Below are 18,342 nucleotides of genomic sequence, written 5' to 3' on the forward strand. Positions count from 1 at the left end.
ATATTTAATTTTAAAATATGTATCTTTAAGTTTATTAATGCAGGTTTGGTGTAAACCCATGGATCATAATTTTATTTTATTTTTTTTAACATTTATTTGAGAGAGAGCGAGAGTGCACACGTGTGTGGGGGAGGGGCAGAGGGAGAGGAAGAGAATCTCAAGTGGACTTCTGCCTGAGTGCAAAGCCACCCTGAGATCATGACCTGAGCCAAAACCAAGAGTTGGTCGCTTAACCAACTGAGCCACCCAGATGCACCCATAATTTGATTTTTAAAAATTGTGATAAAATACACATAACATATAGGGCACCTGGGTGGCTCAGCCATTAAGCATCTGCCTTTGGCAAAGGGCGTGATCCCAGCGTTCTGGGATCAAGCCCCGCATCAGGCTCCTCCGCTGGGAGCCTGCTTCTTCCTCTCCCACTCCCCCTGCTTGTGTTCCCTCTCTCACTGGCTGTCTCTCTCTCTGTCAAATAAATAAAATCTTTTAAAAATATATATAGGGGCGCCTGGGTGGCACAGCGGTTAAGCGTCTGCCTTCGGCTCAGGGCGTGATCCCGGCGTTATGGGATCGAGCCCCACATCAGGCTCTTCTGCTATGAGCCTGCTTCTTCCTCTCCCACTCCCCCTGCTTGTGTTCTCTCTCTCGCTGGCTGTCTCTATCTCTCTGTTGAATAAATAAATAAAATCTTTAAAAAAAAAATAAATAAATAAAAATATATATATATATACACACACACACATAACATAAAAATTATTTTAACCATTTGTAAGTATATAGTTTACTGACATTAAAACATTCACATTATTAGGCAGTTCTTAACCACTACCTGTCTCCATAGAACTTTCTTACCATCCCATACTGACACTCTGTATCCATTAAACAATAACTCTCTATTCTCTCCCCCCCCCCCATCCCAGGCAACTATCATTCTCCTTTCTGCCTCTATAAATTTGACTAGACTAGGTACCTCATGTAAGTGAAGTCATACAATTGTGTTCTTTTGTGTCTGGCTTTTTTCACTTAGCCTAATGTTCTCAAGGTTCATTCCTATTATATCATGTATCAGTCATTTCTTTTTCAAGGTCAAGTAATATTCCATTATATGTAGATACCACATTTTGTTTATCCATGCATTTGTTGGTCGATATTTGGGTTTTCCACCTTTTGGCTATTGTGAATAATGTTGCCCTGATCATTGGTGTATAACTATCTGTTCAAGTACCTGCTTTCAATTCTTTTGTGTATATACTAGAAGTAGAATTGTTAGATCATATGGTTATTCTGTCTTTAATTTTTTGAGGAACTGACATAATGTTTTCTACATTGGCTGTAACATTTTACAATCCCACTTTCTACATTTAATTTTATATTAATAACTCATTTTGCAGATTTGCTTGAAACACTCTGCCATCCTAGGTTGTAAATTTAAGGCAAGAATACCTCTTTAAACTTTAGCAGTTTAGGGGGTATATATAATACGAATAGCTAAGCTTTTATTTTCACTTAAAATATTTGTTTATCCTTTGGTCACAAAGTGTTTGTTACAGAAATGTGGAATATATTTGAACAGCACAAAGAAAGAAAACATCACCTCTTAATCTCTCCAGAGAAATACATTTGGTGTGTATGTATCCTTTTATCCGTATGTATTATACTTTAAAAAATTGTAATCATATAGCACATATTGTTTTCTAACGTAGCTAAGCCTTACAGGTACACTTGGTTTTTTGCAGGGTGTTTTGTTCTGTTTTTAACATGGGAATAAGCTCCTCGTTTAGCTTTTTGTTAGCGTCTCCCTTAGGATGCTTCATTTGAGGGATGCACGGGACTATGGAGGGAAAAGCATTGGGCTGCCTTGCTTAAGATCACTGCTGAATACTTACCAAAGTACGTGCCTATCCAGGATGACCTAGGTCAAGCAGGCCGTTTGGAGATTCTTCCCTATTAGTAGTGCCTTCTTACAGAATATTACTATTTGAAGCATCTAAATTTTTTTGCAACCTCTGGAGTGATGATATAAATGAAATGATGTTGAACTATGTCTATAATCCTTTAAGTGTCATCCATACAGTTAGAACAAATCTGTTAATACTTCTGCTTCTTGTTGAGGCAAATATAGTAGATGTCCTAAGACATCAGAACTGTCCTAATACTGTTCCTCTTGTGATAGATCCTTATGTTTCTGACTCATTGTCAGCCACAGGGGTTCTTAAGTCTGGTATAGATTTCGTAACAGATTAAATGCTAGTTAATTTCTAGTGATTCCACCTGCTTTAGCCTTTCAGATTAGTAGTATACACACTTTATAATTTTGTGGTAGAGGGTCAAACATATGAAGTTGATAGAATGATCCTTAGTATGATTTTCTTAATATTAGCTAGCAAAGGTGTCGCTGCCCCCAGGAAACTGGAGAAATTAAACATCTCACTACAGTAATCGTAATGATGATGTGGTAATTTTGAGTTAATTAGAAAAAGTTGGTGGTATTTGCATTTTCATTACACTGTCTTGGGAGAAGATATGCCGCATGCCCACATTCAGGACTGATCTATTCCTTACAGCACATAGCACATCTGAGTTTTAATACCTCCACAAAACCTCTTGGGGAACCTTGTCTGAATTCTGAGGATCCCCTGTTCATGTCTTCAGCTGCTCATCTTGAACATAGTCTCGTGAAGACATCCTTTGTGCTTTAGCAGTCTGCAGCCCAACGAGGCACCTTGTGCTCATACACTCTTGTGAGTTCTTTGAGGACAAAGGTGTGTTTGGTCTCCAGGGCCTGCCGCCTAGTGGTTTTCGGAAGAAGAAAGGAATGAGTGACTTTCTTAAGGTTTAACCAGGCAAATCTAGATAAAGGCATATTAGGGAACACATTTTTAGGGGGAAGTTCTTTTTGTGTTTGAAGCATTTTAAAAACATTCTGGTGTACATTATTAGACAAAGTCAGAAGGAAGTAATGTTGGAGAAGTTTAATAACTGAAGGGCCAAGGCTGATGTTCTTTGATGTAAGAATCAGAGGGCTAGGGGTTGAGTCCTAACTATTCCAGTTACTGCTCTGTGACCTTGGGAAGTCACTTTACCTCTGAGCCCACTTCTCATCTGCTAAAAATGGATTATGATCTTCCTTCCAAGAGTATTGTGAAGATTAAATGAGATAATGTATATGAAGCTGCTTAACATTAGTGTCTGCCCAGTTTTTGATCACTGTTCGTGTCTTCCTTCCTGGTCTTCATTTACTTCACGGGATCGTGTTGCTAGGAGTAAATACTTGCTTAGGCAGCATTACTGCCCTTGTTCTCATGTGTTCCAAAATCCCCTGCAGCTTGTTCATTATATCTTGAACATAACATTATAGAATCTTAAAAGACAGATTTTTGAGGGGCGCCTGGGTGGCACAGCGGTTAAGCGCCTGCCTTCGGCTCAGGGCGTGATCTGGTGTTATGGGATCGAGCCCCACATCAGGCTCCTCCACTGTGAGCCTGCTTCTTCCTCTCCCACTCCCCCTGCTTCTGTTCCCTCTCTCGCTGGCTGTCTCTGTCGAATAAATAAATAAAAAATAAATAAAATCTTTAAAAAAAAAAAAAGACAGATTTTTGAGAGACCCAGGCTCAGGAAGGTAGGTGGCATGTCACACTGATGAATTAAAAGCCAACCTGGGAATAAAACACGAGTTCAGGACGCTGTCTTTTCCACCATGCCAAGACTGTTGCTAATACTTTCTTTTTATGACGGGTGTGGTCCTGTAAGATATATGACCTGGTTTTAACTTTTAATTTTACAAGCCTTTGAAGAAATATCTTGTAAAATAAAGCTTCAAGTAATTTAGGAATGGGTTCATATAATATAAAGTTCATATAATAAGCCATCCTTATGAAATATATAATAATTCATATAATAAGCTATCATTATGGAAGCCTGATTTTTTAGTAGCTTACCAAACCCTTGGGGGCAGAGTTGCCTGTGACTGATTAATGATTTCAGAATAATTGTACTGTTTTCAGGAAATTGTATAAGTTTGATGGTAGTATCCTTTGTGTTGTAATTTTAAATATGGTGAATCATATATTTTTGGCTAATTTAAATTCCGCCTTTTCCCTATTTATTTAAAATTCTACATTATATACAGTATTAAATGTTGAGGACTAACTTTGATGTGGTTCATGTTCTAGGAAAATAAAGTTCTGGATTTTTTTTGGAATTGATCTCTCTGCTTATAGATATTTACACTGTTTCCTTTCTTGTGACTCCTTCCCTCTCTGTTTTGTAAGAGACGCAAGGCAGGCCATTTGGGTGGGACAGGGTGGGAGGCATCTTTTTTGGTTACTTCTAAGAGCATTTAAAACAATCATCTTACTATATAAAGAACACAAAAATCAAGAACAATAGTCCAGTAGGAAAAATAGGGACTTTATGTAAAAGGATGACGCATGAGGCCAAGAGGTGAAGGGTGCATGTGCAGATTCCAGATTCCGGATTGCGTGGCTTCAGGCCCTGACTCAGCCACTTACTGGTTTGAGCAAATACTTAAAATCTCTTTGCCTCCATTTCCTTGACCGTAAAGTGAGGATTTATGTGAATTAATAGATGTAAAATACTAAGAACAGTACTTGGCACATAGTGTTCAAGAAATATCCACTGTTATTGTTGTTGTTATTGTGATTATTTTTTAAATGATGCCCAGCCTCACTCATCATAGGAGGAATTCAACCTGAAACAAAGCCGAGACACCATGATAATACGCTGTGTGGTAAGGTGTGGGTGACCGGGTGCTGCCGTACATTGCTGGTTATTTTATTTACTGGTACTACTTCAGTAGAGGACAATTTGAGATAACTGTTAAAAAGGTAAAATAGCAATTTGGGGTGCCTGGGTGGTGCTTTAAGACTTTCTCTCCCTCTGCCCCAGCCCCCCCCCACCACTATGTGCTTGCTTGCTCTCAAATAAATATTTTTTTAAAAATAGCAATTAGACTTTGACCCAGCAGTTCCATTTTTAGGAATTTATCTTATAAATATATGTATAAAAAAAGACAAGTATATGCAGTAATGTTAGGTAGACAATAATTGCAGTCTTGTTTATGTTAGGAAAAGACTAGCAGTGACTTAAACAGTCTCTCAGCGGAAGCAGATAAGTTGTTAACTTGATGTAATGGAATGCTGTATGTACCATTGAAAAGAAATGAAGTAAGTCTACATGTGCTAATATAGAATGATTTCCAAGATATACTGTTAAGTAAGGGAAAAAAGGCTTCCACACAAACATACACATAATGCTTTTGTAGGCATACACTGTCTCTGGAAGGGATTAGAAACAACTGTTCACAGTGGTTGCCTTTGAGGAGAGGATTGGAGAGGGATGGTAGGGAGACTTACTTTCCTTTACCCCTTCTACCAGTTGAAACAAAATTTTTTTTTTTAAGATTTTATTTATTTATTTGACAGAGAGACAGCCAGTGAGAGAAGGAACACAAGCAGGGGGAGGGGGAGAGGAAAAAGCAGGCTCCCAGCGGAGGAGCCTGACATGGGGCTCGATCCCGGAACGCCGGGATCACGCCCTGAGCCGAAGGCAGACGCTTAATGACTGCGCCACCCAGCCGCCCCAAAACAAAATTTTTCAACATGTTTTTATGTATTAGTTTTTTTACCTTTCCTGAAATCCTTTGCCTGTTCTCACCAGCACGCACACATGCACTCTTCTCAGAACATTCAAATGTTGTTCCAGGAGTCTGGCTATGGAGTGATGGGGAATGGCCTGTCCTGTTGGTGCTTAATGCTTATTGAGTATGTGATGTGATTCTTGGGGCATGCTCTTTGTCATCCAAGTTGGTGCTGATGGGAAAAATCTCCCTGGATGGTGAAAACTGAGGCCTTGGCTAAGTCTGCCTAAGCCCCAAGGCTCTCTCTAGGTGTTATCAGAGGTGCAGGAGCCCAGAAGGCCTTCCTTGGTCTTGAGCCTGGCTCTCCTGGCTATTTTTAGAAGTCTGAGAAGAGGGTGAGGAGGAAGGAACTTCAGGAGTTCTGTACCTCATTAGGAAAGCCTGGTTTTATTTATAAACTGGTTCTATTTCAGTTTCTAGAGGTGAGAGCCAGTATGGAAACGCACTTGGCATGGTAGGGTTTTGTGCTTGTGCAGCTCCCTGGACTTTCGAGAAATACTTTTTAACCCTAGAAGAATTGGAGGCATGACCAGGATGGATTCTTCGTGTAAAACTCCTTAAACAGGTCAAGTTTAGAGTTCTATGGAAATTTATACCTGTGTCTACTTTTTATAGGATACTATTGAAGCTAATTGCTATTTCCATGAAGGCTACAGTCATGACCTTGAACACCAAGATTAGGGTGAACTGTCTTCCCTTGTTCATATAACTTTTCAATGTGAAATGCCATTTGATCTGTATATATGTAGAAAATGTGGTCATAGAAATCAGGACCAGAATATAATACTTTATTTTATGGTTTCATTCAGTATATCTTAGGCTAGTCCTTCTTAATATTTTTGCCACTCTAGACTTAGGTGGGGATGTGCCACTCCCATCATTAAACAGTGGCTTGGTATGGCAGTTATTTTCTACAAGGGATGGGGATCTTTGAGTGAATCCTGGGGGTGGGAGGAGCACATTGGGGAAGTAGAGGTAATGATTCTGATGTTTATAACATTCAGGTGCACACACGCACACCCTCCCGCCCTCCGTCTCCTAAGCAAGAATTCAGTGTCTTAGACAAACTAGTACTGTAACCTTTACTTTATCTCAATAACCTAAAGAAAAAATTCCTGACGAGAGACCCTGGTTTCATCCAGTTAGCTGCCTTTCCATTATCTGCTCTCTGGTTGCAAATGAGCATGTATGAAACAGATAAGCACTGACTTGTAAGTACGTACATAAACAACAGGTTCTAGCAAGTTGTTCCTCTCATTGCAGAAAAAGGCCCAGGTTTGACGGCAGAGGAATGATTGGACAGGTTGCTGGGGAAAGTGAGTGATCCATTTAACCAAAGGTAGGTACTTTCTTTTGGAATTAGGTTTTGTTTCCTTTTATTCACAGTGTCTTTTAAATTAGTTTAGTGGTTAATTTTTTTCTTGGGATCTTTTTTGTTCCAGCAGAAATGTTGGCTTATTTATAGGAATTACTTGAAGCCAGAGTCATGGTGGATGTAGGAAAGTGGCCAATCTTCACTCTGCTCTCACCTCAAGAAATTACGTCTATTCGGAAAGCATGTGTCTTTGGCACCTCAGCCAATGAAGCACTGTATGTTACTGACAATGATGAGGTAAGAAGCTCTCAAAACCTAGAGTGTAATTTTCGGGGGTGAGCTTTAAAGTGTGAACTTTGAAGACCAAGCAAAGGTTGTGGCCAGCCGATCTTTCCAGAATGCAGATTTACTCATATCAGTTTCTGTTTTGAAATAATTCAGTGAAAGATCCATAGACACAATTCATTCCACTTTCCCTGGTATGTTTTTTGGCACTTTATCCTATTGGCCCTTACTTTCCTTCTAGTCTTTTCTCCTACCACTATCCCAGATGTATCCAGCAAGGCCTACCTCCTTATCTTCTGAAAAGGTTGGGGATAAAAAGAACCTGAAATTCAGGAAGACCATGTCTTTGATAGAATTTCTCTCTCCTTTCAGTTTCTTGATTTGATACCCCTCAACCCCCTGCTACTCCTTGAATTTCATAGTATAGCCAAATATCCTAAAACTTAAGTCATGTCAGTAGAGGTTGAATTTTTCTTAATCTGATCAGTCTCTTCCTGCCTACTGAGCTGTCACACTGAACTTGAGTGTGTCTTATTTTCCAGGTGGAGAAGGGAGCCTTTGTGTAACTTTAGGCCAAGTGACTCAGACAAGACTATTTGTTTTCTAGGTCTTTGTATTTGGACTGAACTATAGTAACTGTCTAGGAACTGGAGATAACCAGAGTACACTTGTACCCAAAAAGCTAGAAGCCTTATGTGGAAAGAAGATTAAAAGCCTTAGTTATGGGAGTGGACCACATGTCCTTCTCAGCACCGAAGGTAAAGAGGGAACAAAGCCAGCTTTTCAGTTTGTGGGAAATCGAGCATGACTTCTGAGCTAAGGGAAGGTGGGGCCATATGAAATAATTTCGAATGGTTTATTACTTAATTTCTGAGAACTATACCAAACTGATAAAAGTGAAGCACTTCAGGCTAACTCTGGAACAGCCATAATATTGCTTGCAAATTAAGTAAACATAAGAATACTAATGTAAAGTTGTTAAAGATTAGATGTAGAAAACCAAGTAGTCCTTCAGCCTAATTTTTCAGTGGATTTATGTTTTTATTTTATGTTTTTATAAACACACATAATTCTGGTTTTCCTTTTCATTGTGTAGTTCCTGAATCTCGAATTTAAGAGATCTTAGTTTATTCCCAGGCATTCATGTGCGTGCCATCTGGAAAGAATATGGGATGGATTCTTCTCCTTTTAATCTCTGCCTCCCTAAGATCACTGAAGAAGGACACTATAACATTCTTCTTTGGTAATTTATCTGCACTGTGAGCAACCAGGACTCTCTGAAAATAGGTTCTGTATAACCTGAATTCTTCCCTTTATATTTAAGCATGTTAACTCTTGCTCTCTCTCTCTCTAGAAGAGACCCTCTGCTTTCTGTGGGGAAGCTTTCTGTTTGCTTGTCTTTCTCTCTTCAGACTGAGGAATCACAGCTTCCCTGCATATTGCCAGAGGTCTTAGTATTGAGCTTTTTAATTGCCTTTAACTCATATCGGAATCCACTCCAAGTTGTCTGCCTCTTTCTCAAGCTGTGAGATCCAGATCTGAGCATGGTTGTCTAGTGAGAATATAACTGGTATTGAGCATAATGAGGTGATGATCTCACTTACATGTTGTGTAACCATGCTTTCTGGCATCACACTGGCTCTTTCAAGCAGTTACTACTTTGCTGACTGGTTCTGCTTGTCATCTCTTGTGATCTAATGATTTGATTTTTTCCTAACAAATACCAGTTTTAACTGGTCATTGATTTCTTTTTTTTTTTTTTTTAAAGATTTTATTTATTTATTCGACAGAGAGAGACAGCCAGGGAGAGAGGGAACACAAGCAGGGGAAGTGGGAGAGGAAGAAGCAGGCTCATAGCGGAAGAGCCTGATGTGGGGCTCGATCCCATAACGCTGGGATCACGCCCTGAGCCGAAGGCAGACGCTTAACCGCTGTGCCACCCAGGCGCCCCCTGGTCATTGATTTCTAATTGTAAAACACTGGGGCAGTTTTTTAGAGCAAACACACTAAAATGTATACATTTATTTTATTTATTTATTTATTTGTTTATTTTTAAAGATTTTATTTATTTATTTGACAGAGATAGAAACAGCCAGCGAGAGAGGGAACACAAGCAGGGGGAGAGGGAGAGGAAGAAGCAGGCTCATAGCGGAGGAGCCTGATGTGGGGCTCAATCCCATAACGCCGGGATCACGCCCTGAGCCGAAGGCAGATGCTTAACCGCTGTGCCACCCAGGCGCCCCTATTTTATTTATTTTTTAAATAAAGATGATTTGAGAGTGTGTGTGCACACACGGATGTGCGGGTGGGGGGAGGGGCAGAGGGAGACGGAGAGACAGAGTCTCAAGCAGACTCTCTGCTGAGCATGGAGCGCAATATGGGGCTTGATCTCACGACCCTGAGGTCATAACCTGAGCCGAAATCAAGAAGTTGGATTCTTAACTGACTGAGCTGCCCAGGCACCCCTAAAACACGTACATTTAAATTCTTGGTTTTCTTCAAAGTGGTGACCTTAGGAAATTACAACTCTTGGAATTATTTCCAAAGTCCAAATCATGTAGTCTTAACTATCTTGAGTGTTATAATTAAGATATAAACATAAATAAACATGAAACATAAAAATACAAATAAATAACATTTTCTTTTGGGAATATTTTTCTTTAGTTCAACTTTGATTGTTATATTTTATACAACATATTTTAAACGTGCCCTACATTATGTATCAGATGTATGTATAGCACGTTTGTGCCTATTATATATGTATTACAAATAGTTTTAAAATAAACCATTTAAAACACTTTAGAAGGACCTTTGCCTCACCCCTCCTCAGTCTTAGAAACTACCCTTCAGAAGGAACCACTTTTAACCCCTTCAAATGTTTCTTCTCATGTTAATCTATATTTTTAAATTAACACGCTTACAACTCTCTTCCTGAATTTTCTTTTTTAAAGATTTTGTTTATTTGACAGAGATAGAGACAGCCAGCGAGAGAGGGAACACAAGCAGGGGGAATGGGAGAGGAAGAAGCAGGCTTCCAGCAGAGGAGCCTGATGCGGGGCTCAGTCCCAGAACTCCAGGATCACGCCCTGAGCCAAAGGCAGACGCTTAACCACTGAGCCACCCAGGCGCCCCTCTTCCTGAATTTTCAATTTTAGATCTTATTCTTCCACTTTTTATCATGGCAGATAGAAGTTAGCTTTCTTTCCCCTTTATTTCCTCCTCCAATCCTTTCAATATAGCAATACCACCATTTTGGTTAAATCGATATTCAGTGTTTGCATTATTAGGGCTCTGTAAGTATGATTTATAGCTGAGCCATCACCTTTCTGTACAACCGTTTGTTTACCTGGGGTTCATTCACCTATTTTTCTGTAGGTCTGTCATGATGCCCAAACTTGTTCATAGAGCATCTCAGCACTTCTGAGATTGTCTAGTTGTCTCTGGAGTCCTCCATCCCCGTCTTCTAGCCAGGACTGGTCATTGTAGGCCTACCCCGCCCTGCGCCCCCCCCCCCCAGCTCTCAGCCTAGAACTTCATTCACCATCATGCATGGGAGTCCCCTCACCTTTGTCCTTTCTGGATCCCCTATTTCTTGTGCCTTGTGTCGTCTTCCTTGGATTATACCCTTATTTGGGTGAAACGCATTCTCTGGTAGCTTCCCAAGGAAGGTGGTGTGAGAGAAATCTTTGAGACATTCCCTTAAAATGTCTTCATTTTATGCGTGCAGTTGCTCAGTGGTTTGGCTGGGCTTAAAATTCCTGATTGAAAATCCTGTTTCAGAATTTTAAAGTCATTGCACCTCTCAGTCAGGGTTGCTTTGAGATTCTTTTTTTTTTTAATATTTTATTTATTTATTTGACAGAGATAGAGACAGCCAGTGAGAGAGGGAACACAAGCAGGGGGAGTGGGAGAGGAAGAGGCAGGCTCATTGCGGAGGAGCCTGATGTGGGGCTCGATCCCACAACGCTGGGACCACGCCCTAAGCCGAAGGCAGACGCTTAACCGTTGTGCCACCCAGGCGCCCCTGCTTTGAGATTCTGATGCCATTCTGACTTTTGCTATTTTTGCATATGACCTTTTTTCTCTTTGGAAGGTTTAAGGTTCTTTTCTTTATTCACAATTTTCTGAAAAAATCATGGCTATGTACTCTGGTGTGGATAATTTTTAATTAAAATTTTATGAGCGAGAGAGTGTGCACACGAGTGAGAGAGAGAGAGAGAGTATGGGGAGGGGAGGGAGGGAGAAGCAGACTCCCTGCTAAGCAGGGAGACTGACTGGGGCTTGATCCTAGGACCGCGGAACTATGACCTGAACCAAAGGCAGATGCTGAACCAACTGAACCACCGAGACATCCCAATTTTTAATTTATTGATCATTCTGTTGACTCTTCAGTTTGGAAATTCCTTCATGTCTAAATTATTTTCTTGTCATATTTCATGGATAATGTCCCTTCTTTGTTTTCTCTGTTCTCTTCTTTTCTGGAATTTTTCTTAGAAGGAAGAGGATTCTGAACTGATCTTCTTTTTTATATTTTGTTCCCTATCTACTTTTTGGGAAATTTCTTCAACTTCATGTTACAACTCTGATGGATTCACTAACTTCTCTTTGAGGCTGTTACTTTCAAGTTGTCTTCTGGTCTCTGCACTGTTTCTTTCTCCCCCCCCCCCCCCCCCACATCTCTTCCTCCTTTCTCTTTAATTTGTTTTGGTCTCTGACTTTTCTTGTCAGAAGCTTTCTTGAAAAGTTGGTGATCCTTGGCCATCTGTCTGCGGGTGAGACCCAGGTGCTGATTCACGTGCTGGGAACACTGGATTCATGGGTGGGATTTGTCAAGTGCTGAGCTTCACTTTACAGAGATACCAACTGTTTCATTAGGGATTCTCCCAGTGTCAGTATATGAGCTTCTGTAGGGTGAACCTTTCAGATTCCTGACCATCCAGGTTTTTTTTGCCAGCTTTCCATGAGCAGGGGAAGGACAGGGATCTCACTATTTAGTAGCGGATTTCCACTTCTCCTTTTCTCACTACGGTGCCTCACAGCTCTTGTCAGGGCCTCTGTAGATTATTTTCCTAGCTCATTTTCTTATGTAGGAGAAGGGAAGGAAGGAGATTTGGGCAAAGGGAGAACTTGGGCTGCAGGGCATTTACAGTAAGAAATTCACAGCACGTAAATGCTGTGGGTCTCTTGTCTTATACCAGTGTTGGGAAGGGGTGGTTGCCTGACCCCACAGCAGGAGGATGAGGATGTGGGGTCTAAGTGCTTCTGTTTTTGTTACACCTGCCCTTACATCTCCTGTGGTGTCTGGTCCCTTCAGTCCCTGGGCCTTCCCGGGATCCTCCGGTTGTAATTGGCTTCTCCTTCTGCAGTTGTACGTGTCACCTTCTCTGGTCGGCTGTGTTACCACATCCGTCTGCCTTCATTCTTCCAAAATTTTGTTGTCATCTCTCCTACTGTATTTTCTTCTTTATTGTTCTTTTTTGTCCTTGAGTGTTTATGCCTTTTTTTAAAAAAAATTGTTCCCGTCACTGTATTTCAGTAGGTTTTCGGGAAGGAATAAAGATAATGTGTTCAATTCTCCATGCTTTGCTGACTTGTGTGCTATTTCTAAAAGGTATTTTAGGAAAATTTTGATCAATGCTGCATTATTAAATTGAAAATCTAGGGTGTGAGCACGATCTGGCTGCCACATCTGTCACCCTATTGACCTCCAGCGTTGGTACAGCTGATCTGGCTGGGTAGGTGGGTGTCCCCTTCCTCCCTCCCTGCTCCATATGCGTCCTCCCGAAGCTCGGTCGAGGAGGCCAGCGTTCCCTGATAGAGGAAGTCAGGGGTATATGAGTAGCTACGCTCCCCTGCAAGAGCCTCCAGACAAGCTCTGAGTCCATTTGTAGGAGAATGTAGGGTAGTCAAGCTTCCAAGACTCTAGACACATCCAAATAAGGCACTACATATGGCAGTCTGCCTTTCTTCAAAAAAGAAAAAGAAGAAGAAAATCTAGTCCTATCTGGTGACTACTCTGAAGATCAGTATTCATTTAGTGTTATTACTTTACATACAGACCTAGGGCTTGTGGATTTCTTGTTTTGTTTTCTGAAGCAAACGACTAATTAGGTTACTTATAAAATTAGCTGTTTCTGACCACTTCTCCAACTCTGTGTCCAGTCTCTGAAGGCTGAGTTTCCTTGAAGGTCAGAACTTAATAGGATGCTTCTTTGCCTCCCTCTGTGCTCTCTCTTTCCTGGGCCTTTCCCACTCCCCACTCTCCCTTCTATCCTGATTGGTTTCACTGTCTCATCCTTTGGTAATTTTGCTCATCTCTTAGACCCTTCTGAAGCTTGATCCTTGGTCAGTCAGAGACTGTGTGGCAAGAGCAAGGCCGGGGAAGTCGATGCTGGTACATGGTTGGATGGGGTTGCTTTGAAAGCTTCCTGGGGAGTTGGGACTAAGAGCCATCTCAGGAAGCTTACTTTTCCTATGTTTTATCAAGTAAAAAGGAAAGAAATAGGTATATATACTATTTTAAGAACGTAAAATAATGTGATAATAGTAAGATGAGAATAATTATGTAACGGTAGTAAAGTAATCACAAGAAGGTGATTGCCAAGGGGTGCCTGGGTGGCTCAGTCATTAAGTGTCTGCCTTTGATTCAGGTCATGATCCCAGGGTCCTGGGATTGAGTCCTGCATCGGGATCCCTGCTCAGCGGGAAGCCTGCTTCTCCCTCTCCCACTCCCCCTGCTTGTGTTCTCTCTCTCACTGTGTCTCTCTCTGTCAAATAAAAATAAAACATTAAAAAAAAAAAGTGATTGCCAAGGGCAAGGCTGGAGACAGCTAATGGCTCAGAATAGGCAGCTGGCAGCAGTCCCAGCTACTGGAGAAAAGGTCCTTAATCCTGAGGGGCATCTGGGGGACACAGCAAGGCACAGCGTTCATTCATTCTCTTCCATGCACTGCTCAGATCCATGTCTTCTGATATGCTCTGGGGATAGCTCTCCCAGGATTTTGGAGGGCCTCTTTTCCTAGGGAAGACTTCTGTGAAGACCGTTAGTGGGATGAATTACTGCCTGTTTGCTGCAGCTAGTCCCATGGCCACAACTGCTACTCAGCACTCCTTCTAGATTCCCTTCATATTTGGTTGGCATTTGGCTCAGGGGGCTAACCTGATGGTGTGGCACAGACTCTCATTCTTGAGGGATATAAGCCCCTAACCGTGCTGTACTCTGGCCATGGCTACTGTGCGTTCCAGTTTACCGTCCCTGTTGGGCAAGTGTGCACCCAAAGTACTAAATTTTACCTCCTTGCCAAGCATATTCCTCTCTTGCCCCCATAATATACTAGCAGCCCTTCCTCTTCCTGCTGACTGGGTCCATTGCCCCTGCCAGGAAGGTGACTCCTCTTTTTTCCTGTTGGTCCTTTGACTAGAGGAACACAGAGTGCCTTTTGCAGCCACAACTTAAAGTTCAGTGGAATTTTTGCCGTGTCCGTTAGTGGAAGTGTTTCTGCTTAGGGAACCAGGACTTCTAAACCTCCAGAACCTATAATTTCAGGGACAGGAAGCACAGATTCCCTAAGTCGGTCCCTGGGAGTCGTCGTCAGTAGGGTCACTCATATAATCCAGTCTGGTTCCTGGACCCATGTATTCTACCGGTTAGGGAAACAGCACCATTTAGTGGTCATTGATTTAGAAGCTGTCCCTTGGAGCTTAGCATCCCATCCTCACGTGGACTCATCTCCAGGCTGATGCCTCAGCTGCACCTTCAGCCTGCTTGTCTTCACTGTGTCCAACTGACATCTTCTGCCTGTTGCAGTAGGTGAGATGGGACCAGGAGCCCCATGGTCATGGGAGCATTGCTGCACCTCATTTGCTAGAAAGTGGTGCCTTGATTGGTTGAGATGTTTTGTGGAATCAAATACTCTGTGGATTAAATACTCTGTAAGCCCTCATACAGTTGTGTTAGCTGAGGTCCTCTGGGCAAGAAACTTGTACCCCGATTATATGTTGATTTCTGTTAGTATGAATGGCTGCTCCTTCCAGGGTGGAAAGGGTCCATGGAGTCAGCTTGGTAATAGCTATTACCGGGGCGCCCATGTAGCACAGTGGTTAAGCGTCTGCCTTCGGCTCAGGGCGTGATCCCGGCGTTATGGGATCGAGCCCCACATCAGGCTCCTCCTCTGGGAGCCTGCTTCTTCCTCTCCCACTCCCCCTGCTTGTGTTTCCTCTCTTGCTGGCTGTCTCTATCTCTGGCAAATAAATAAATAAAATCTTTAAAAAAAAAATAGTCAGCTATTACCGAATAGCTAGTTGGTGTCTTTAAAAGAGTGATGTTATATCAGGGACTCTGCATTAGTCTTTGTTCCTGACATAGCGGGCTTCCGGCAATAGTAGTGATGGTAGTAGCTAGACGGTAGCCATGGTGAGTAGGAGTCCCCATCTTCTGAATTTGCATTTTTCTTCTTAAGAGTGAGGGTGAGCATCTTTTCATATGCTTAAGAGTCATTTATATTTCTTTCATTGTGAACCACCAGTTCATATTTATAGAGGGTTCTTGGTCTTTTTCTTCTGTATTTTTAGAAGCTCTTTTTATATCAGAGATATTATCTCTTAGTAATATAAATTACAAGTATTTTTTCCTAATATTGAATTTTTTTCTTTGCCCATGGTGTTTTTTTCCATGTGAAGTTTTAAAAAAACATATAAGTAGATTTATCACTCTTTTTATTGCTTCTGGATTGTGAGTCATAGGAAAGTTTTCCCTATTCCCAGGTTATTCAGGAATTCACTAATTCTTTCCTTCTAATTTGTGTTTCATTTTATTTTGCACATTTAAATTTTTGATTCATTAGAAAATTATGGTGTGAGGAATGAATCTAATTTTTCAATATGACAAATTATCTCAACCCAACTTGTAAAAAAGTCCTTTCTTCTCCAAATAGCATAGCTTTTAATTCTGTGTGCAATTGGTTTATTTCTAGACCTTCAGTTCCATTCCACTGGTTTGTCTGTGTGTTCATTTCCTAGCATTAACTTTAGTTTTAGAAACTTTTGTAGGTTTTAATAACTGGTGGAGCTAGCTGTCCTTTTGCTTCTTTTCTTAGAGGTTTTCTATTTATTCTCATGATCTTCCCAGTGAACTTTCTAATCAGTTTGTCTGGCTCCAGAGAGTAACTTACATCATTTTATTGCTATTATTTCAGATTTGTAAATCCACATAGGAAAAACTATCACCTTTATTTATTTATTTATTTATTTATTTATTTATTTATTTATTTATTTATTTTAAAGATTTATTTATTTATTTGACAGAGATAGAGACAGCCAGTGAGAGAGGGAACACAAGCAGGGGGAGTGGGAGAGGAAGAAGCAGGCTCATAGCAGAGGAGCCTGATGTGGGGCTCGATCCCATAACGCCGGGATCACGCCCTGAGCCGAAGGCAGACGCCTAACCGCTGTGCCACCCAGGCGCCCCAACTATCACCTTTATGATACTGAGTTTTACTCTCCAAGAACAAGGGGTGTATTTTTATCATTCAAGTCTATTTTTCTCTTAGGAATGAAAACATGTGAAAGTTTGGACATTTCTTTTCTTTTTTTTTTTTTTTTTAAAGATTTTATTTATTTATTTGACAGAGATAGAGACAGCCAGTGAGAGAGGGAACACAAGCAGGGGGAGTGGGAGAGGAAGAAGCAGGCTCATAGCAGAGGAGCCTGATGTGGGGGCTCGATCCCATAACGCCGGGATCACGCCCTGAGCCGAAGGCAGACGCTTAACCGCTGTGCCACCCAGGCGCCCCAAGTTTGGACATTTCTATTATCTGATAAAACTTTCACATAGTATCGTGGATCTTTTTTTTAGGTGTTAACATTTTTTCAATCTATAGACTCATCCTTTTTGGTATGAAATTTTCCATTTATGGTTTCTGTCATCATTTCTGTAATAAGGAAGACCTCTAGTGAGAAACACAAGATTAGACTCTAGATTAGATCATCAGAGACCTACTTAGTTATGAGTCCCTTTCCCCTGGTTGCTTAGGGACCATTTCAGCAAGTTAGCAGCCTGACAGTAACACTTGTATTTCTGCCCTTGCTCTTGCTCTTGGATATCATTGTTTCCAGGTCTAGATTGTCTTTAATAGGTCAGGATGTTTTATGACCGTGGGAAAGACATGAGAAGAGTGTGTAACATGGAGATCTCTGCTCTTGACACGTAGGCATGCTATAGGAGGAAATGCACAAAACGGTGGTACTTCTAGAGAGGAAAACAGAGAAGTTACCTCAGAATCCCAAAAAGATAAAGTCATTAGAGAAACATTGAGCTGGATGTTATGCCAATAATAGTCTGCTTGAGGGAAGCTCTTGGATTTTGTGTGTAATATATATACAAAAAGTATACCTCTTTCCTCTGTACTTTGTGAGAGAGTCTCACACACACACACCTCAGTGGTTCCCTGAGACTTGGTATTTGGTAAAATAGTGCTGAGCTTTCTTACATCTTTTGCCTTTTGCTTGGTACCTGCCACAGGAACAACTGAGATGAATCAGTGTGTTCAGACAGTCTAATTTTTATATATACAAACTGACTTTTGACCATCAAGCTGATCTTCTTTCCATGATAGTGTCAAGTCCTTTCTTGAATGATTTTACATTTGTCTATCTTGTTTCCTCATCTGTCCCTCTTTCCCTTACCCTTCATCAGTGGTTACTTTATAGAGAGGAGAAGACAGTGTGGAAGAAATGAAGGTTGGAGAATAAGTTGTGCAAAGTCTGGGGAAGAAAGTACAGGGGTTACCATTCCTTCTTGGAGTTGATTCTTTGTGTGTGGCCATCTTGTATAGATGGAGTTGTTTATGCCTGGGGCCACAATGGATATAGCCAGCTTGGGAATGGGACGACCAACCAAGGCATTGCTCCCATCCAAGTCTGTACCAATCTCTTGATCAAGCAAGTGGTTGAAGTAGCTTGTGGCTCACATCATTCAATGGCTCTGGCAGCTGATGGAGAGGTAAGTGCCCTGCTTTTATTCTTTACTTTTAAATTGTGGTAAAATACACATGATATAAAATTGCCGTTCTAGTCATTTTTAAGA

The 18,342-nt window shown here is 41.2% G+C and overlaps 1 protein-coding gene across 11 annotated transcripts in view; it reads left to right on the forward strand.

Annotated features, from left to right (window-relative positions):
- The window catches only part of RCBTB1 (RCC1 and BTB domain containing protein 1), a 91,832-nt gene that overhangs the window by 32,950 nt on the left and 40,540 nt on the right, over positions 1 to 18,342 (forward strand). For 7 of the 11 annotated variants that reach the window (XR_004626726.1, XR_004626728.1, XR_004626727.1 and 4 more), the window contains 4 exons: positions 6,923 to 6,998; positions 7,105 to 7,271; positions 7,867 to 8,017; positions 18,092 to 18,258. Coding sequence is in view for 8 of the 11 variants with exons in the window: in XM_034665134.1 (XP_034521025.1) it covers positions 7,146 to 7,271; positions 7,867 to 8,017; positions 18,092 to 18,258 (444 nt within the window). In the remaining 3 variants the exon portion in view is untranslated. Of the gene's footprint in view, positions 1 to 6,922; positions 6,999 to 7,101; positions 7,272 to 7,866; positions 8,018 to 18,091; positions 18,259 to 18,342 lie in introns of those variants that run through there. The other 4 variants (XM_034665136.1, XM_034665135.1, XM_034665132.1 and 1 more) reach the window with 2 other exon arrangements.

The sequence above is a fragment of the Ailuropoda melanoleuca genome, chromosome 7 (assembly GCF_002007445.2).
Source record: "Ailuropoda melanoleuca isolate Jingjing chromosome 7, ASM200744v2, whole genome shotgun sequence".
NCBI lineage: Eukaryota > Metazoa > Chordata > Mammalia > Carnivora > Ursidae > Ailuropoda > Ailuropoda melanoleuca.